Raw genomic sequence first — 23,236 nt, forward strand, 5'->3', positions numbered from 1 at the left:
AACATAGATATGAAAGTTTAGAAAGATACCAGAAAGCGATTCTAATTTACTTTGGTTTTACCGCAACGATAAAATTATGAAATTCCTTTAGTGGAATGTCTTCACCTGTCATTAGACGAGTTTAGTACTATTCCATTTAATTCCGCCACGTTGTTTTACTATCTAAGCTCGCTTTACAAGCAACCGAGATGTAAAGCTTGTAGATGTAGAGTTGACCTTGTAGTATGAAAAACAGTAAGTGGACACTTTATTATGTCGGCCAGTGTATGTTTTTAGATTTTACAAATTTGTTACTGTAGTTTTACACAAAATTTGATTGATTTAAACAATTGAGCAAATAGAACTGACCCCGACAAACCTTACTACAATCAAGGACATTTTTTCTTTTCTTTTGTGCTCGTGCCTTTATAGTGCAAGAGAAAGGAACCAATTCCGCTATGATAATGTCGTTTATGTACAGAAATCTGTATGATGGACTTTTTTGAGAAAATAAACCATACATGGAGACGCAGAAAAAGCAATAACTCTATAGATCGTTAAATCGTTTTTTTTTTTCAAAAATAAAAATGAGATACGAATTTTCAAGTATCATATCACATTGATTCTCAAAATGTTCCGCTGCTCAAGCTGCTTTGAGTCTTCGAAGGCAAACATTGCCACACGTCACGGTTAAAAAAATGTTCGGTAGACAATGAGCTTATTACGGATTATATCCATCATTGCAAGCATAGGTATTGAATTTCATATTTCTCATCGATCGTCCCACCGTAGAACGATATTTGGAAGTTCTTTGCACCTTCGCTTTCAGCAAACCATTCAACCTGTCATGTCATGTCCCCAGTAGTGGAAGAATCGATAACACCAGGTCTACAGCTTAAAAAGTAAAGTTATTATGCCATCCATCGTCGTCATCGTTGCGCGATTTGGTTGTAAGCATGACTTCGCAAAATGCGTACGTGTGTTTGCTACATAGATAGAAGCAGGTTGACAAATACATGAATCTCATTCTTGCTTATATCATTTTTTTTTTCAAAAAATAATGAAAGCTATGTAGATCTCACGGTGGAAACATTTACCATTGCAAGTTTAAACATTTGTTTGAAGAACTACCAACAATGCACCATCATTTAGTTTGTGGTTCACGACTTATAAATCGAACTATCTTTATTCATCTATGATTGATTTGTGGCTTCGTGCATGCATGTGAATTTCCAGGGACATCAAAGCATGCTATAAGTCTTTTACAGTGACAATCAGCCTGCTTTGATAGATTTATTGCTAAGTGGTGCTAAACGACCTACCTTCTAAGGCAGATGATGTTGGTGTTAGGGCTGTAAAGGTGTACAGAATTTTAATTTCACCCGATTATAAATAAATTTGCTCATGGCAAAATGTTTATCGCTTTATTGAATAATTTATACAAGTTTAAATAATCTAGACCTAGAACAGAGCCTCCGCACAGCGGACGCGTTTGTGAAGATCAATTTCAGTAGTTTGGGGGGTAGCAACCCAGTTATCGATTAAGTCCAGTCAATTTTTCACTGATGTTCCACAACCACTCGGCCATTGCATCATCCTTTGCCTGGGGCTCCGGTTCTTTGAGCTTACAGTCGCTGTAATACTTTCCGGTGTCTCCTGCAATCCTGGGCTCCATTGCACAGTATAACGTGGTTTGGGCTCCTGACTTCGCCGATTTGAAGAAAACCCATAGAAGCGGTTTCGCGGCAATCCTGAAAGATGAATGACCGTTTTATAATCAATTTATGAGCGACTTCTGAACAAATCTTACATCATGCATCGATTCAAATATCTCGTCAGTTCCGTGTTGATTGTCCCCGGGTGAAGGCAAAACGTATGGATTCCAGTCCCCCGTAATCTCTTCGCCAGATGCCGTGAAAACAAAATATTACACAGTTTGCTCTGCATGAAAGCGTCCCATTCCCGATACCCTTTCTCGCTATTGATATCATCCTTATCTATTCGACCCCACTTGTGAGCCATACTCGATACCGTTACAATTCGGCTAGGCGCCGATCGTTTCAACACATCCAACAGTAAATTCGTTAGCAGAAAATGTCCTAAATGGTTTACGCCAAAGTGCATTTCAAATCCTTCCTTGGTGTACTCTTTAGGGCAGGCCATCACTCCGGCATTGTTGATGAGCACATGCAACCGTCGCTCCATGCTCAGAAATCTAGAATTAAAATTTAATCCGTTAACAGACACACAAACTTTCGTTTTCGATCACCTACGTTCGCACAAAATGTCTAATGGAATCGAACGAAGCTAGATCCAACTCCAAACCGAACACGTTCTGACTGCCGGATTTGTCCAGAATTTCCTGGCGGGCTTTTTCCATGCGGTTTGCATCTCGGCAGCCCATGTAGACGCGGGCTCCCCGTTTGGCACATTCCTGTGAATGATGATTGGATCAGTGTTAATTTGGGGAAAAAATATCTATTCACATGAATGAGAGCGTATTTACTATAGCAGCCTCTTTTCCTATACCGGAGTTAGCGCCGGTTATGATCACGACTTTAGCGTCCAGTCGAATGTCCTTATTTTTGAATTGGCCTCCTTGGAAGAATTTCCTGTGAACCGAAGAAATAACAATGAAGCACACATTAAAACATAGAGTCATTCGTAGAATAAATTCGTTGTGCGTAGAAAAAACGTTTTTTAATGCAATGTCTTCACTCGACGTCGAGTCAAGTATGAGACACTGAAGACGACCTTACTGTTGAGGTCGAAATACGTATCTGTCAAGATACAATCAAGTGGTTAAAATAAATGGAAAGGTACAAACTCGTCTTATGACAAGTGAAATGTTTTTATCAAACGAAAATTTTGGCCGAATAGCATTTTCAGCCTAATGATCTTTTTCGGACAAATTTACAGTTTGACCGTATTTCCCTTTCGGCCGTATGTTGCCTTCAGACAAATGACATTTTCAGCATTTTCAAGTTGGTCGAAAGTCTTCGGTCGAAAATCATTCAGCCGGAAGTTACATGAACGACAGTTGTTTGGCCAAATATGCCATTATTATTATTATTTAAAATTTTATTAAAGTGTTTTTTAATTCTAGATTAAGTTCAACATTAAATATGTCATAAGACCGAATAAACCATATTAGGTAGAAACAAATCTGGCCGAAAATGTCGTTTGGTTGAATCACAACTGGTCATTTACCTGAAAAAATCATTTGACCAAGAAGGTCATTTGGCCGAAAATGTCGTTTGGGTGATTGGCCGAAAAAGTTGTTTGGCAGAAATTGTCTTTCGGGAGAACGGGCCATTTGGCCGAACGAGTCTACAATTTTGATCATAGTACCCGTTCAGCAAATTACATTTCTGACCGTTTTATGAGGCATTATGTATATGTATACGCCCGAAAAATGTACTCAAATGAAACACATTTTGAAAATTTTAAATAGGACTGTACCTTTATGATTTCATAACCAAATTGTGCCAAATCAAAACTAACAGCTTCAATACTTTACCATTTACCAATTGAAAATAACAACAAAACAATTAAACAAAGGGTTAAAGGTTTAAGCGAACCTCACGGGTTAAATATGTGAACTTTTCGTCATGGAGTGTAAGCCTCGAACCACATGCAGCTTCTCGATTGGAAAAAAAATTTCTTGGTTTTATAGCACGATTTTACTGAAAATGCCCATCAGGCTACACATTCTATTCTGTGAAATAAATATTTTTTTCGATCCAAAATGAGTTTACATTCAATATACTTCTTATATTGTATTAGCTAACTTTACAGACCTTGTCCTGTAATTTGTTTAAGAATGTGAATTCTTTGCACAGTCCACGCGAAAGTCACATACTAATCGTAATTTTAATTTCTCGCATTTTTCGGATTTTACTCTTGATTTCATAAAGTGAAAATTATCAAAAGTGTGCCGGAGATTATGTGAAACTTGCAAAAGAGTTTCGTGTGAAGCTTCAGACGAATTTTCTGAATAAAAATCTGAAAAAAATAATAAAAAGTAAAGTAAAATATGTAGATCGAAAAATGTATTGGAAGCAGACCTATGCGCCGATTGAAAAAAATTTGTCGGTGGCGGCGTGATATATAATTTTCAGCCAGCGGCGGTGGCGTGGCGGCAAATATAGTATATTAACAATATAGTCCACTTCGTGAATCCCCATATATTAGGCAACAGACAGCACAATCACACCATTTTGCGTCGCAAAAGGTACCAACGCCTGAATACTGAATACTCTGAAGTAGTGCGTAACGGTGTAAATCCGGTAATATCGCCAGGCTCGGTACAACACTGAAGCTGACAATATGACGTCCATAACTCCGAATCCCAAGGTGTCAGGCGACCCGTGCCGAGGGGATGAATGCCCTGGGGGGTGAAACAATTAGCCAGGCAGTTAACGGCTCCTGTAATGCTGGGTAGACACTTTTTCGTGATGCATTACGGAATAAGATTTACCACACTGTGCTGTAGTTCTTACTATTCTTGTTAATACTTATGAGTGATGGTCGGAAGAGTATGGAACGACTATAATTTGCTTTTAGATGACCCATTTTTTCCTCTCTGGATGGAGTCAATGGAGTAAATTATAAAAAAACGCAACTCAATCTTAGGCTGGTTTCGAAGCCAACGACATGAATCTTCAAGCTCCAGAGCGCTGATTACTTAGGAAAGAAGCGGATAGATTTGGTGGATCTGCTGAACCCTCTGACTGATTAGAGCTCTGTGTAAAGGTGAGATTCAGAAATGCTCGAACGCAATGAAATCAGATCTCTGTACAAAACGATGCATGACCAAAATCAGTATTATCCCACTTATTGTTGAGCCGAAACTGACTGAGAGGCGCGCCTTTGAGAGTTGGTATATGCCATTTCTCGAAGGGTATAAATAGCGGTACCTTAATCTTAAGAGGCCTGACATTAAGCTTGAGAAATATATGAATAAAAACGACTACTCCATTTCTTCTCAATAGAAATGGAGTAGAAAGACATGCACTAAACAAATTACACGGGTATACTACAAAAGTTCAATTAAATGGACGCAGTGGTTCATCCCTGAACCAAAAAAACGTCTGAAAACGATAGCCAAGGGTGCGATAATTGCAAAAATTACATTACAATTTACAATTAAAAAAATTTGAATCACATTTCTCAAAGTTTTATTTATAAACCCAGATATCAAAATGGGGTCATGGTATGATTTCTAGCATATTATTTCGAAATGTTATACTGCATATTGAATTATATGTTTAAGCACCCCTCGGAATGTGTCTTCACTACATTGCTTGCCTTTTGTGACACCGTGGCGCTACTGCGTTGTCTCTTCAAATCAGCCAGAGTGGACTATATTGATAATATAGTATATTTGGTGGCGGCGTCACGCCGTTGGTAATCGGCGGCGGCAGCGTGGCGGCGTGGGTCGGCGTGAGCTTATTTCAAGCAATAGAAATATTTCGAAATTCTTCCACAAATTCCTCCGTAAAGTTCCTTCCAGAATTTCTCACGAAGTTCCTCCAAGAATTCCACCGAAAGTTCCTCTAGGAATTCTACCGAAAGTTCCTCCAGCAATTCTTACGGAAGTTCTTCCAGGAATTCCTCCGGAAGTTTCTCCAAGAATTCCTCCGGAAGTTCTTCCAGGAATTCCTCCGGAAGTTCCACCAAGAATTCCTCCGGAAGTTTCACCAAGAATTCCTCCGGAAGTTCCTCCAAGGATTCCTCCGGAAATTCCTCTCGGAATTCCACCGGAAGTTCCTCCAGGAATTCCTTTGCAAGTTCCACCAGGAATTCCTTCGGAAGCTCCACTATGAATTCCTCCGGAAGCTACGCCACGAACTTCCTCTAGCAGCTCCACTGGAAGTTCCTCAAAGAGTTTCTTTGAAAGTTCTTCCAGAAGTTCGTACGGAAGTTCTTCCGAAAGTTTCTCCAAGAATTCCTCCGAAAGTTCCTCCAGGATTTTCTCAGGTAGTTCTTCCAAGAATTCCTCTGGAATTTCCCGGAATTTCCTCCGGAAGCTCCTCCAGGAGTTACTCTGGAAGTTCTTCCAAGAGTTCCTTCGGAGGTTCCTCCGAAAGTTTCTCAAGGAGTTACTCAGGAAGTTCATGCAGGAGTTCCTCCGGAAGTTCCTCTAGCAGCTCCACTGGAAATCCCTCTAGGACTTCCTTTGGGGTTCCTCTGGAAGTTCCTCCAGGAATTCCTCAGAAAGTTTCTGCAGGGATTCCTTCAGAAGTTCCTCCAGGAAGTGCTCTGGAAGTTCTTCCAGGAATTCCTCCGGAAGTTCCTTCAGGAGTTCCTCCATCAATTCGTCCGGAAGTTCCTCCAGAAATTTCTCCGGAAGCACCTCCAGGATTTTTTCCGGTAATTCCTTTAAAAAAAATCAGGAATTCTTCCGGAAATTCTTATATGAATGCTATAGGATGTTTGCTCAAGAAATCTCTGAGAAGTCCTGAAACTTCTTAAATAACAACTCATAGTATTTCTCCTGATATTCTCCCTGGAGTTCCTCATAAAACTCCTCCAAGAACACTTTTCAAATTACTTCGCAAACTCTAGATAAATTACCACAAGGGCTCTTCAGATATTTCTTCTGAATTCCTTCTGAAATTCAGAAAATTGTCCAGGAATTCTTGAAGAACTTCTTATGGAAATTAGATTGTGAAATCTAGATCTAGAAAATCTTACGCGCATTCTTCTGGGAAAACCAGAAATTCAAACAATTTATTCTGGAAATTAGATCTCCAGATATTTGCTTAGGAATTCTTCCGAATTTTTTTCCAAGAACTCATCACACAAATTCCTTCAAGAGTCATCCAGGCAATTCCCTCGGAAACTTCTCTTTATCCAAGAATTCTCCCAGAAAACCTACCGTGATGAGCCTACCAAATAAACGAAAGATTAAAAAAAAAAAACCAACCGTGAAATTCATTTGATACTCTTCTGAAATACCATGAGGAAGATACTCCGAAAATTATCCCGCTTCTTATTCAGACTTCTTTAGAAATTCTCATAGAATTCTCTCAAAAATATCTACAAGAATATCCGCGAAAACTCCTTCAAAAACTCTTCCAAAAATATCTCTATATGTTCTCTTGGAAATTTCTCTAATTAATAAACTATTTTCTCTAGAACACGTCCACAAACTTCTGGCTTGAAGTACTTTCCCATGGAAGTCTGTTTCCGCTTTTTCCCTCCATGCAATTACTTGATCGATTGTCAAGTAAGCTGTTGCATTTGAGACAACATCTTCAGATTTGTTATTTATAGCAATTCAATGTGGTTCCAAAATTGATGAAGCAGTTGCTCATTCGACACATGAAAACGTAACCTCGCCGCCATAGTTTGGGTGCATAACAAGGATGGCAGAATTTGCTCCTAATTTATATTAACGACGATAGACAAGAAGCCTAAAGTTTTTTCGATCATAACAAGACATGAAAAAAATTGCTCATCACCTGATACAAATGCGAAAAAAGGGCAGAGAAATATTTCCCCCAACGACGTTGTGATAAAACGGTTCGTTCTAGTACAATTGCCATTGAGGACCATGTGTAAAACAAGTAGAAATGCGTCATATCCTTACAATTGGAGGTTTTGTAAAGGAATTTATCTGACAGAAAAACCCCCTATAATCGGTTAATTTCGTAACGCAAAAATCGACCATTTTCAACCCCCTCCTCCAACCTTCCCGTCAATCTTTTTATAACAATAATTTTAAAATTGTGCATTTATGTAATTTATGGACGTCCATTTAGGTAAGCAGAGTTTAGGTTTAGTTAACAACTTCCGCAAAACCAGATTGATAGTTTTGACCACGGCGACCACTTCCAGCTTCCTTAGGAAATTATTTTTAAATTATCTGTTATTATTAAATTATCTTTTATTATTAAATTATCTGTTATTATTAAAATAACATTCAGATAATTTTAAATTTTCAACATTTGTTACATTATTATTATATACCTATGGTCGGCGAATTAAGATGATGTCTTTGTTTTCGACTGCTCAAAATCTAACCCATTTTGCGGTACTTATCCTTGCTTCCAACTGGTTGCATTTAATGGGAAATACTGTTTCCCATTGAAGCATTGTTTCGTATTGAAAATTTCATGGATTGGACAACAATTCAAAAGAAATAAGACAAATACTATTTTTGTACAAAAAACTTAAATAGTCTAGCTATTTTATTGACACCTATTTTTCAACCATCAAGTTGCATTCAAATGGGAATCTTGTCTTATCATTTCATATTGAAAATTGGCTGAATCGTATGGGCTCAAAAGTTTTGGCAAAAATATTATTTTTCCATATTACACCAGAAAGTCGCCGATACCGATAGCTGGATTAATCAATGTTTTCATTAAATAAATTCTGACTACACCACTGCAAATAAAATAAAACATAAGTTCTTTATTAGTTAAATGCAGATTTGATTTTTTTTTGTGGTGATTCGATTATCCAGAGTGAAAATAAAATCGATACTCCGGATAATCGAGTCCGACCTGTATTGCAGCTTATTTAATTTCCTGCCCACAAGATCAATATGAGGCTGTTATAAATAGCAAAAACAAGTTAAACCTCTTCTCCTTACTTTCTTATTTTTAATTTCATTAATACAGTGAACTCTATGTTCTGTAACTCGATATTTTCCCTTACTCGATGAAATTCAAAGTCCTATAGAACCTTGTAAAGTAAGTAAAAAGTAAGAAGTAAGAAAAGAGAAGTAAAATGTGAGAAGTGTGTAGTGAGAAGTGAGAAGTGAGAAGTTAGAAGCTCTCTAGAGAATAATGAAATGTGAGAAGTGACGACTGAGAAGGAAGAAGAGAGAAGTGTGAAGTGAGAGAAAAAAGTAAGCAGTAAGAAATTACAAGTAAGAAATGATAAAAATAATTGGGAAGTGAGAAAATACCACTACCCACTTTTCATATGTTTCTGCACACATCTCCCTACTCAGTCAAACCTCCATTTCCCAGCACTCACTTCCGACTACTCCCTACTCACTTCGAATATCTCTTTTCTTACTTTTCACTATGCACTTTTTACATCCCACATTCAAATTCACTTAATAAGGAAACGAATGTTAACTATTCAGTCAAACGGCATTTGGCCAAGGGATAGTTCACTGTATTCAAAAAAACCGGTTAACAAAAGCCAAAACATCCATAAATAGACCATTAATGTTGGAACAAAATAAATATACACAGATATTGCAGAACTATTAAAAGATTCAACTGAGGTAACAACAAATAGTATAAACCTTTGCTTTTGTGCTGCATTCATAAAAAAATAGTGAAGAAATGTGAACAGGTTTGAACAGATTGCTGAATGCGTCGTGTAGCATGTGCAGATCCTAATTAGTCCCGTGGGATGATAAATGTGGTGCTCATCCTGAACGTAAGTTAAAAAATTGTACCCAATTTACCTTTCCCGTCAAAAAAAATATATTCGCTTAATCGATTCTCTATTTTATTTAAGGCCAACATTCCCAACCATATTTTTTGACGCCTCTAAGTATTTTTGAATTTTAAAACAAAAAATCAAAAAAGTGCTGTTTTTTAAGATTGGCCTAACATTGGCCCCGATTTTGAAAAAAAACGTCTGGTTTGTTTATTTGTTTATATGGTACATCAACAGGCTGTATTGGCCCCAATGATGCTTACTTATAATTAATTACAAAATGCGAAATTACATTATATGGTCAAGTATCATTATCAACTATTCCTAAAAAAAAACAGAACCTTTCGCGAATTAGTTGACGGGACAATTTAAAATCAAAAAGAGATGCAACTCTGTTGAATAGTCTTTGAAGACTGCCGATAGCACCGAACATACCGTAGTTCGTTCGATGCATAGGAGCCCTGAACATCGAACTATTCCTAAGGGATCAGGGTTGCACGTGGTAGTTAATTTGTTCCAGAAGAGAAGGGCAGTCGAGTCGTCCTTGTAGTAGATCTGCTATCAGTAATGCCCTCGTTGTGCTTCGGCGGAACGGAAAGGGAACTCAGATCAATCAAACGGCAACGGCTTTCATAGCTTGGAAGACGGAAGGGGTTTTGCCACGGTAATCTGCGCAATGCGAATATCAGAAAACGACGCTGGACGGATTTAATTCTTTCGGCGCCATTATTATAGTATGGAGACCAGACGACCGAGCAGTACTCCAGAACGGAACGAGTCAGGCAACAGTACAACGACTTTAGACAATAAATGTCCGTGAATTCTTTGGCAATTCTGAAGATGAAACCTAAAACCTTTGATGCTTTGCTGACAACGTAGGAAACATGCTGCTTAAAGGTGAGTTTTGAGTCTAGAATAGCTCCCAGATCCTTAACTTGATTGACTCGTTCAAGTTCTGTGTCATACAAGACATACTTGTGAATTATTGTTTCCCTGTTCCGCGAGAAAGAGATTACCGAACATTTAGATGGGTTAACATCCATTCGGTTAAGCACGCACCAACTTACAAAGATATCCAGTTGGCGTTGGAGAGAGTGACAGTCTTCAATGGAACAAATTCGGAGATGAATTGGTGAATTTAACAGGTCGGTTCACACGTGCAGCACTTTTTCGGATTTTGTTTTGAATTATTAAAATAGTTAGAGGCTTAAAAAATATGGGTTCCTCGGGAAAATTGATCTTAAATAAGCCAAAGAATCGACTGAGACAACAATCGAGGTACTTACAATTTTTGACGGGAAAGGTCAATTGTCTTCGTGAAGTTGACTTTCGAAGATGCTTTGAAAAGTAGAAGCCTTTGCTCAGGAAAGCAAATATCAATGAAAGCCTAGTTGTTGCATGAAGGTATATTCCCCAGCCAATTAGTTTTTAACAAGTATTGTTGGGACAGACGAGAGCAAGTATGAACTATAAATCTATAAAAGCAGCACAAGCCAGACTGAAATGGTTCCATCAACTTTATCGTGACTGAATCCAGTTACATAGGAGTAACAGTAACCCATGTGCAACATGTGTGGGTGGCAAACACCTCGTTATTATGAAGCTTAGCGACAATAGCAAAAAAAATAAATTCAAGCAACCGCTAAGCTTGAAGGTGGATCTTTCATGGAACGGAGATAGAAATATTGACAGAATCGATGATAAAGTAATTGGAGAGTTCAAATGGTAGTTTTACTTGCGAATATGAACCAGCAACGATCAAATGGATGCACATCAAGTTGCATCTGTGCATCGATTTATCTTTCGATAATCTTTCTACTTATGTGCGTTAGGTATTGCAATAAGACATTTGAATTGCATAATTAACTTTTCAATCCCGAGCAAAGCCGGCTACCTAAAGCTAGTACAACATAAATAGGAGAAAAAATCCATCGATGCACAACCGGGGTGCCCAACGTACGGCCCGCGGGCAGGATGCGGCCCTCGGCTTAATTTTTTGTGGCCCGTGGAATGGAGGAAAAAACTTCATAATCGGCCCTAAAGCTTTTCTAACTAGCCGAGAAGCCTTCTTCTTTCTATATATATAAACCAAAGTTGACATTTGTACGACCGCGCATTACTCAAGAATAGACAGCCCAACAATTGCTAATTTATATTCGTTTCCTTCTTTTATTTACGAGGAAAAATGTAATGATGAAACTGGAATACTTTAAAGATCATTGTTCAATCTTTTCGATGAAATGATTTTTCGTACAATTTTCATGAAATTTTTCAATTTTGATCATCTATTCTTATTCTTCGTCTATATATCTTTTATATATATATATATATATATATATATATATATATATATATATATATATATATATATATATATATATATATATATATATATATATATATATATATATATATATATATATATATATATATATATATATATATATATATATATATATATATATATATATATATATATATATATATATATATATATCTATATATACATACATATATATATATATTAAGGTGGCTTAAAAAAAACTTTTTTCAATTTTTCTGATGGGCCGCCCTCTTATTCGGTTCTATTTGATGCCCTGATGCTCTGGACAAAATTTCAGCCAAATCGGTTATATGCAAAAATGTATGCAGAAACATCCAAGAACAGTGAATTACAGTTAGACGGCACAACTTACGATGAAGAACTATGATACTCATTCAGATCTTGAAGAATTTAATACAGAATGTTATGCAGAAAACCGCGAGAAGATTAGAGTTTATTAGGCAAAGATATTAGTATTTTACTGGAGTGTTGTAGAGGTGAATTTATTTCTTTTCAAAAGTAAAAGAAACGAAATTTGCTCAAGCCCCAGAGAAATGCTAATAACTTTGCTGGACAAACTCTAATCTTCTCGCGGTTTTCTGCATAACATTCTGTATTAAATTCTTTAAATTCTTCAAAGTAATTTGTGCCGTCTAACTGCAATTTACTGTTTTTGGATGTTTCTGCATACATTATTGCATATAAACTTCCAACGAGTTTAGCACCGCCCAAACGTTGACCGATTTGGCTGAAATATTGTCCAGAGCATCAGGGCATCAAATAGAACCGAATAAGAAGGCGGCCCATCAGAAAAATTCAAAAAAGTTTTTTTCATACTAATATGAGCCACCCTAATATTATATATATATAAAACAAAGTTGGCATTTGCACGACCGCGCATCAGGCACTGCACGGAAACATCTCTTTCTTATAGATAGTGAAATATATAGATGAGCGAAGATAAATCCTCTGTCTCCAAACGAACTGTCAAACGTGTCTCCAAACGAGCATGACGTCACGATTTCAATGGAAACGTTAAGGGCTGTGACGTCATATGCGCGTGTGCACGGGCAAAAAATTTCGCTCATCTATAGATTCTACTATCTATACTCTTTCTCTTTCGTTCCTCATAAATTTTGACGTTTACTGGCCTTGTTGTTTTCTTTGCAGCGAGAAAGAGACAAAGCAGTCCGTGCAGTGCCCTATAGACAGCCCAATTTTTGCTAATTCATATTCGTTCCCTTCTTCTATTTACGATGAACCTGAAAAAAATTGAAAAACTTAACCCAATCTCTTTGGTGAAATTGTTTTTCCTACATTTTGTATTGGAATTTCAAATCTCGATTACCTGTATAAATAATAAACTGTAAAACAATAAGAAAATTTGTTTTCTAAATAAATTGCGTACGCGAAAAATTGTGTCAAAAATTGATAAATTTTTGGCGAGACAAAGTTCGAAGGGTCAGTTATTTACTAATAATTTACTGCCGTTCTACGCATGCTTGTACCAAATTCAAAAAACGACAAATGAGAAAATGGCATTTGAAATTGAACACTAATTTTCATTGCTGGTATATAACCATAATGCAATATAAGATTATAACATCACAGAACTACTCAGAAGACTTAATTTCATTGAAATCATTCTTATTTTTCACTCACAAATAGAATTTGCGACAACGATCGTGAAAATGTTATGCCGAGAAATAGAGCACTTGTTTTATTGTTTCTACGCATATCAGCCCAGTTCAATGCATGATTTCGTGAATGACTACTGCGATTGACATATGTCTCCACATGCTTTCTCTATGGAAGTGAACCTTCCACGTGGTTGAAGTGATTATGTCGCTTAGGATGAGTATTGTACTACAGTCCCATCCCGATTTTGGCAACACCCGTTTTTGTCTACCCCCGATTTTGGCAACACCCGTTTTTGGCAACATTTTCTTTCCGATTTTGGCAACAACCTCGAAAATATTTTTTTTATTACTTTTTAGAGCTAAAACCTTTTTATAAATATGTAATAGGATAAACGAAACCAAAAGCGAATGTCATTAAGGTTTATATGCGTATTATGGGCTTTATACGAATAATGGGCACTTTCACTGAAATAATGAACCTCCACCGTATTACCGCTCATTGCAAATAATTTCTATTGGAACTTTTCTAATCTTTTTATTCACGTTTTCCATGCCCTTATTCACACTATCCTAATCTAACCAGCCCACCGTAGAATGTCTTATTTTTGGCATTCGCATTGATTTTGTCATCGACAAGCTGACTCACACCGTTGTACATAGTATAACACCTATTGAACGAAGCCCGCTGTTTACATCACAATGCAAGCGATACTGCATGAGTGATTCAGGACCAAGTACACTAACCCCACAATCATGGGTCACACACTAATATGGGTAATTTCCATTTGATCAACATGCAAAATTGAGTGAATAATAGTTGTTACAAAGTGACCCATCCCGAGTAGACGAAAACAGCTCTTTAATATCAAATGTGGATAAGATAGCAAAATAAGATGTGGACATGATTGATATAAGAGATAAAAGATCAGACGATAATATCAATATTTTGCACTAAAATATCATTAGGAGATCAAGTTATGCTATTTGTAATAAGTGATCAATATCATGTGCCATTAATTTGTTCTTATCCATAGCATATCTTGATATTTAAATGATATTTCGGTGTAAAATTTTGATATTGTTGCCTGTTCTTTTATCTCTTATATCAATCAAGTCCATATCATGTTTTGTTATTTTGTTCATGGCTTCTGCCCGGGATATATGGGATCAGTGTAAGCCCCAGTAGGTTTAATTGCTTATTAGGGTCTTGCCGATATTTCTCACCAACACAAACGCACGGTTCATGATTGCAAACAATCCCATTTGATTTTGCCGTGACAGCAGCTCGTGGTTGCAAACAAACTGAGTAAAAGTGTGAGTGAAATGTGCGTGTGAGTACACGCTCGCAGAAAGGCTAATGATTAGCAAATTCGATTTTCTAAACACGCTATATAGCCATCAAGTCGTTTTGCTCATTATGCGCCTCTTTTCTGGTATCAGCCGAGATACTAACGTTTTTTAAAAAAAATTCCGTCTTTCTGTTGCATTCCCGTATAGATAATAAAGAAACAATTTTATTTTAAAGAGTCTTATTATTTAAAATTGATGCAAATTTATCTAGCGATTATTATCAGAACATTGTTGGCTTTTCCAGTTTCCTGATATGCCAATTGCATAACGAGCCTTTTGATTTCAGCTTGTTTTCCAACAGTTCAACAGCAATGGAAAGAGTTTGGTAACATATAAACACAGACAAACAGACGTAACAACTAGAACAATTTCCTGAAAAATTCATCGCCCAGTTACTTTATCACCATCGCACGTGCATGTTGCACGAAATGATGTTAAGTATGACATTGTCAACAGACGGCGCTAGTGTGAGATGTCAAATCGAAAGGTAAACAATGTGCGCGCCTCTAGGTGTGAAACAAGTAATCAGTGTAATTTAAAACGATCGATCAAAGCATGAACAGGGTTCGGATTTCTCACTCACTCACGCGAAAACTGATCACTCCACCATGCATTTTATCCGGATAAATTACAGTGCGATAAACTCCGGCACAAGCGATGGTGCGAAACATTGTTATCCTTCTTCCCATGTTTCGCGAAAATCAAATGCTGCTTACTTTGCCTCTCCAAGCTGATTGAATCTGACGATGCGCCACGATAAGCAAAAGGTTAAATACAGCAGTTTTTTATTTCACATTCAATCAATTCATGTGGTGGCGTGGTTAAAGTGGGCGCTCTAAACATTTTGAAATTGTTTTGGGTTCAAATCCCGTTGCGGCCCTAAATTTTTGTAAATATGCTTGTAAAATTTATCTGAAGAGGCGACGAGAAGGAAAATTTTGTGGATTAAAATTAAATTATCCGGCGAGCCGGCGCTCACGAATTTATCACCCGACATTCTATCCGGATAAAAATGCTGTGTGAGAATACTTCCTCACAGGGCAACATGAAAAATCACACTCCGCTTAATGGATTTATCGCAGGTTTTTATTCATTTGAGTGAGAATTCCGAAGCCTGAGCATGAACGATGGGAATTTCATCAGTGTTACGTCTGTTTGTCTGTGATATAACCGTAAGGCTCTCGCAGTCATTGAAAAAAATCAGATCATGAGAAAAAATCGGGTTAATCTTAGCCAACTTGATGCTTTGCCGCGGGGCACGTTATGAGCTTCCTAAGATCTTTGAAATTGAATGTTCGATGATTCACCGTTTAATGATCTTCAACGCTCACCAATAGAAGCCTTTTGAGTAACGCGAATCACTTGGTAACACAACAATGAGCATCGTTACGGTGCGCTGATAGAAGAAGCCATTCAAGCATTCTAGAAATGAAGACTTCTATGAGTCTGGAACTTTAGCACACTGAATGGGAGGCGTTCATACTTTCTCTTTCTCACACGTCCAATGCCGTTTCCATCCCAAGAAACATTGTGGGTTTTATAACAATCATGAAAACCAATATTTGCTCTACAAAGCTTCTATAAAACTATTATAAAATTTGTATGTTACTGGGGCATGAGCGCGTTGGTCCTCCACAAGCATTGTCCACATCTCGTTTCCAAGGAGGACTACCGCCACCGGTTTAATGAGGAGTCTGTTTAGTACAGCGGCGAACTCTATTCGATCGGAGTGTTTTTGGAGTCCAAAGTATGTACGCTTTCCTGTCACGTTGCGTCTCCGAATTTGTCTGCTGGTATCGTTAACGGAGGTCAAGTGAGCACAAGTACACAAATTCTTCAACCACCTTGATTTTGTCGCCATAGATACAAGTTCGTGGTAAATGGCCGTTGTCTTCTCTTAAGCCTACTTCGTCTTCAACGTGTTAATGACTAGTTAGATCTGCTTCTCTTGCTTGCTTCCCTCTTCAGTCTGATGTAGGATTCTTCCATCTTTTCAAATTTATAATAATGAAAGTAGTGCATGGAGACCTGGAGTGCGATGACCTGCAGCGAGCACCGGTTTGTCCATAGGTTAACTGCTGTCGAGTGTCAGAGGTGGCATGCCGCAAATGGTCTTCCAGATTCCACTTGGTCACACTGTCACTCGTAGTGCTAGGTGCACATTATACTCATGGATCAATCATTGCCGTCTGAAATATTCCTGGGTTGAGTGCTAGGAGACCGACTAGTGCAAAGGGATTTGGTTTTAGTGAGTCGAGTAACTACACCCATACTCACACTACATTGGATACGTTTGACCAATGCACAGAATGGATATTTCCGTTACCATTTTCTAAAACATCAAAATCCATTATATAAGAATTCGAAATTTGTAGCACATTAAGTCATCTTGTATCCGTAAAAACAAGTATTTTTGGTGGACTAAAATTTATATGAGATGTCAGATTGAAGTCAGCACTTCAATGGACTACAATAGAAACGTTTTTTTATCACCACAAATTTTTGTAAGGACGTGGCCGAGGCTATTGTTAATTTCAAATATTATTTATTATTAAATGTGTATTGTGAAATTGGCTAATTAGTTACATTATCGTTTGATTACCATTCTAGAGTTTGATTCAATTTTGTTTGAGCTACAATCTCCGAGTTATGAATAATATCGCAAAAATGTCACGTGCATCACTTAAACACACTCTACATACTTTGTAGTATATATTCTAAGTATTTAGCTTCAATCATGCAAACCAAAAAAAAATGAAATTTTGTATGAATTTTTTTTCACTGCAATTGCCCCAATTAAACAAGTGCAACATGCTAAGATTGCAAGATCTAAACAGAAAATGCTATTTCAATGTGTGTTGCTCCATGAAATAACAGAATCCGTCATAATGCTGAATTTAATTACCGCGAGACAATTATGCGTAGAAATTAAACAATGGGACAAATAGGCTTGATGTTGTTTTCAATGATTCTCCGAACAAACTTCGAAATCTGTTAGAGTTTTCTAAAAGTATACATCAAAATAGACTGCTCTATGGTGAAAAGTAAAAATCCACAAAAACTAACATGGGACAACTATGCGTAGAAGGGCAGTTTAGGTTATTACTGATAATAAAATAATTGTGGGCAAGCACGGAGTTGAATAATAATGCAGTACGGGACAGTTTTGCTGTTAATGAGATTTTGGCAATACGGATAAAACCTTTCCAAGACGGAGAAATTGTTAGGGAGTGTATAATGACTAATAATGATATCGTGTGCTCTAAAAAAAGTCTCCTTCAGTAGTATTAGTTGTCGTAAAGCACAGTGAAGAACTCAAGCTCTCACATAAGATTTGAAAACTACGTTACGTGCAGGGATGCCAGATTTGAAGACATGTCTTCAATTTGAAGACATTTGAATCTCTGTGAAGACATTTATTTCATGAAGACATTTTGAAGACTTTTCAAAATATTTGAAGACTTATCTTCCTATTTAAAGGTACTTGTAGACAATCAATAAGCTAGTGATAAACTTAATTTTAAAATTTTAAAATCACTTAAATAAAGGAGAAAAAACAACCAATAAGCCAGTGAATAGAAAATATAATTTGATTACTAACTTATAAATTCTGCGACTTCTATATGCAGAAAATATAAATATTACAAAAGTTATACATAATAAACTTATGTCCCGGGCTAAAAATCTTAAACGCCAAAACACATTGACAAGGTTGATAACTGCAACACATTTTAGACGTCAAACGTGCTTTTTTTGGTTATATGCTGGTTCAAAAACTTGCGATTGCAGCATTCGTATAAATAAAACTATGTAGCGGTGGCATTTTCGCATGTCTCTTAAAAGGTATTTCGATCATTGCATCAGAACGCAATTTAATCTAAACGGCAAAAAAGACAGAATTCTACAATGACTTGATTAAATCTATTCAACCGTTGGGCCAGAACCATTTTTTTAAAATTACTTCATAATTCTTCTGATCTTTTTGGCACAGAGAAACAGACGTCTCACTTAGAACCAAATGCAATCAAAATCATCGTCACGGAAGCATTGCCTTCCAATGTTAAAATCACTGAGTGTGGCCAAGCCGCAACCAAATGGTGGTGGTGCGCAAAAGTCAAACACTAGCAAAATCGACCGAAGCCCCATAGGGGGTCGATTAACCACCTACAAAAAAAAATATCAACCGTTAAAAAGGTGAACGATGGAACGATGAGTAAGACGTCTGTTTCTCTGTGTAATCGGTATTTCCAGAATACCCGTCGAGAATTAAAATAGATTTTGAAGAACTATTTGAATTTTCTGTGAGTTTTAGAAATAATTTTTAGTGAAATTTTCAAAAATAATTTCCCGAGAAATAAGGAGAATTTTACATGAAAATTCTGGAGAATTTCTCGTAAAAATTCAAGAGAATTAAAAATTCTTTTCAAATTATCGTGGAAATTTATTATAAGTTCCGTATAAGCAAATAAACGGGAGGTTCATCTCAATTTCCACAAGATTTTGTCTGTTCTTGCGGGGAAATCATCTGAACTCCCATAATGAATTCTTTACATTTCCACAAGAAATTTGTCTCAATTTTCGTGGGATGTACTCCAGACTTGTATTTGAAATTTTAAGGATGTCTCTTCGGATTTTCCATGTACCACATTTTTACAGAAAGTTCTAAATTTCAACAGGAAATTATTTTCAATTTTCTCAGTAAATTTATTTTAGTTTCCAAGTTCGAAAATTCTTACGAATGTCGACAAGAAATTGAAATTGTTCTGGTGTTGAATGGCTATTCCTCACAATTGCCACGGTAAATAATTCGATGAAAAAAAATCAGAGAAATTTCATAAACAAAGTCGTTACAGTTTTTTTAAAGACTTAGTAGAAAGTTCAGGGGACACTCGTTACACTTTCTCGTTGAATTCGTCCTTGAATTCCTTTGGTATATTTTCTAGAAATATCTATCTTCTAAAATTTTCTCCAGTAAAACCCTATCTGGAATTCTTTCTGAAATTCCTCCAGGAATTCGTCCGGAAATTCCTTCAGAGATTTTTCAGAAAATTTCTCCAGAAATTCGAATAGAAATATTTCTAGGAGCTCCTCCATAAGTTCGTCCAGAAATTTCTCCGTAGGATCTTCGAAGAATTCCGTTGAAAATACCTCCAGTCGTTCCTACACAAATTTTTTCTTTCACGACATCCTCCACCAGTTCTTCCAGAAATGTCTACATGAATTCGTTCGGAAATTCTTCCAAAATCCCCTCGGAAGTTTCTCTAGGAATTCCTCTTGATAATTCTCCAAGAATGTTGTCGAAAGATTCTCCAATAATACCTCTGAAATTATACTCCGGAATGTCTCTGTAATTTCCTCCAGGAATTGTTTTGGAAATTCCTGCAACAATACCTCAGGAAGTTCCTCCAAAAAGTTATCCTGCAATTTCTCCGCAAGTTCCATGCTAATGGAACTAGCATATCACCCGGAAATTCCTTTAGAAGTTTATCTGGAAGTTCCTTCAGAAAAACCTTTAGATGTTCCAACAGCGATTCCTCCGTATCTTTTAAGAGTTTCTTTAGGAATTCTTCCGAAAAATCCATCAGGAGTTTATCCTGAAGTTTCTTCACAAATTCTTCCAGAAATTTTTTCAGAAAATCTTGTGGAAGTTTCTTCAAGTATTTCACGGTAAATTCTTCCGAATCCCTTCTGGGACTTCTTGAAAAAGAAACTCAGAAGAATTCCACATGAAATTCAGTTAAAAATAATCCGCCCTTACTCGTGAAGATTTGAAGGAATATTCTCTGAATTCTAATAATTTGAGTGTTCAAAAGTAAATGCTACAAAAACATGCTTGAAATTACAAACCTGTTGGATTTTGAAATTTCTCACTGATTATCGTAATTTTGATTTTGAAGACATTTGAAGACATTTTACTCGACTGTGAAGACTTTTGAAAATATCCCTGGCATCCCTGGTTACGTGAAAAAGCCGTTTACTTCTTATTCTACCTGCTCGCAATCGATGAAAATACTGAATGTGAAAAACAAGACACGGGTAACTGTCTTCATAGGGCAATTGATGATCATCTTCAAATCACAGTGAAATTAGCAGCTTTGATCCAAATGAAGAAAACAGCTACCAGTATGGACCTGAGGTAAGCCACAAGGTCACGGCCGTTTTGGCACTTGAAAATTAAAGAAATTTTCTTATTTGTTAATCAGCCACATTATCTACACATAGAGTTTTTCACCAAAAATGTATACGCAAAATTGATTAATATTCATGATGCAGCGACGCTTGGTAATAAAAAATCAACTTTACCTACGCGAGGAAACTCAACCACCACTTATTTCAAATTATGTTACCAGAAATAGAATAACGTAGATTTGCTGTTTTATTACAAAGTTCGTTGGCTAACCCGTGGTACCTAGCTTGAGAAATTTAATTCTTTTCTTAAGGATATCACATTAGTTTTACAAGATAAAGCAAAATCAATGCCAGATCCTTGGCTTGGCCTTTAAAGTAGATGTCACCAAACATCTCAATTACTTGAACAGAAAGTTGCAAGGCATAGATCAACTCGTCGAACTTTTATTCTCCAACATGCAAACTATTGAAATAAAATTGAAACAATTTGACACAATTGTTTGTCGATACATACCAACTGATACTTTTTTCTAATCCTTTTTGCTGATTTTTGGCAGGTCCTCAACACCGTTCACTGATGTAAATAATGTACCAGGAATGTTTCAAATGGAGATAATTGACCTCCGATGTAACAATGAGCTCAAATCTAAATTTCAGAAAGACATACTCTCGTAAGATATTTTCTCTTTTAAGAATTACATATCTGTGTGAACAAATCTTCTCAAAAATGAAATCAGTAAAAATAATTGTTGATCTTCACTATCGGGTGAAGATCGGAAACTCGGGTACTAATTGTGAAATCAATACGCGTCGAGTATTGGAAAGAAGCCAACAATTCGATGTCTTGTTACGTTGAAAAAATTTAAAAAAGACTTTTCAAACGCAATAAAAAAGTGTTTGGCTACTCTTTAGAAAATAGCCTTTCTGTAGAACTAAATGTCATTCTGTATTTTTCTAATAGGGTAAGACGGTATAATGTGCCCACCTGGCCAAAACGCCCCACTTTGGTTTCTAGAAGACTATAACTAACTAAGGGTCAAAATCAGTTAGTGCCTATGAATGTTTGTAAAACCATCATCCTATGTGAATATCGGAGTGTTTTTGTATTACGTAATAAAAATAATAGAAAAATACAAAAGGTTACAGTTTTTATGTAATTCTCAATGTTTGTTTGCTCAACATTCTGGGGCGACGCTAGCATACTGTCCGCAAAACTTGCACTGGAACACTCAGTTGGGAAACCAAATAACCTTTCTCAGTGGTTAATATGATATAAAATTGCTTCCATCTTCAAAAATGTAACGTTTTTCAAAAATATGTTTCACTGGTCAAAACGCCCAAGTGTAGGCATATGCCCTTAGGGGCTGTCCATAAACCACGTAGACTCTTGAGGGGGGAAGGGTTTCGAAAAAGTCTACGATAGTCTACGAAGGGGGACGGGGGAGTATACCAAAAGTCCACGTAGACTTTTTATTTTTTTATTTTTTTAAAACGATTTATACAGCAGCTTTGTGCGAAGTTCACTCGTTTAATTTTTTTAGGATTTTCGTTTTTTTGCATGACTTTACCAAAATAATCTCTCGCATTTCTCCATAAAAATGTAATGAATTTCACTGAAATAAAAGTCATGGATTTCACCAGGAAATTCTTCTGTGTTGAGCAGGAAAATTCTCCAAAGTATTCTATAAAACACTTTCGAAAAAATTTCAATATCCTCACTTGGATTTAATTTTTTATTTTTTTTATTTTCGTACGGAACTTCTTTGGAAACTATGGAAATTAAATTATGTCATACTTCAATGGATTTTTTTTAAATTACAAAGGAGGCATTTTGGAATATCCAAGAAAAAGTCTTTGGAATGCCCAAAAGATATTCTTTGAAACTTGTAAAATGAATTCTCCGAAATTTCCGTGAGAAACCCTTCATGATATCCACTGGAGATTTTCTGGGAAGTCCTCGGAAAATTTTTCTTAATTTCGGAAATTCTTCGGAATTTTTGCGAAGAATTTTTTGGACATATAAGCAAAATTCTTCGAAATACTGGAACTACTTCGTAAATTTCTTCGGCAGTTCTAATGCAATTTCTTTAGAATTATCGATGGAAAATCTTCGGAATTTCTAAATAAATTGTTGAAAACTTCTACAAGAATTTTTTTGAATTTCCCACCAAAAACTGTGTGAGGTTCCACAACACAATTTTTGCAATTGTTTGCAGCTTTTGTAATTTCAATGAATCTATTCGAATTTTTTACGAGAAATTTGCAAAAAAATAACTGAAAATTCTCCATATTTTCCACCGAATATTATTCAGAAAATTCTTTGGAATATCCATAAGATTTTTTTAAATTTCATTTAGAAATTCTACGGGAAATATATCGGAATGTCTGTTTAAACTTAAAATTA

The 23,236-nt window shown here is 36.4% G+C and overlaps 1 protein-coding gene across 1 annotated transcript in view; it reads right to left on the reverse strand.

The window, feature by feature from the left end:
• Positions 1–1,357: 1,357 nt before the first annotated feature.
• The window catches only part of LOC134214152 (retinol dehydrogenase 12-like), a 66,215-nt gene continuing 44,336 nt past the window's right edge, over positions 1,358–23,236 (reverse strand). The window contains exons 2-5 of the mRNA XM_062693573.1: positions 2,486–2,591; positions 2,253–2,413; positions 1,790–2,194; positions 1,358–1,730 (exon numbers count right to left, since the gene is read on the reverse strand). Coding sequence (XP_062549557.1) covers positions 1,514–1,730; positions 1,790–2,194; positions 2,253–2,413; positions 2,486–2,591 — 889 coding nt within the window. The 3' untranslated portion in view covers positions 1,358–1,513. The remainder of the gene's footprint in view (positions 1,731–1,789; positions 2,195–2,252; positions 2,414–2,485; positions 2,592–23,236) is intronic.

The sequence above is a fragment of the Armigeres subalbatus genome, chromosome 2 (genome assembly GCF_024139115.2).
Source record: "Armigeres subalbatus isolate Guangzhou_Male chromosome 2, GZ_Asu_2, whole genome shotgun sequence".
Lineage (NCBI taxonomy): Eukaryota > Metazoa > Arthropoda > Insecta > Diptera > Culicidae > Armigeres > Armigeres subalbatus.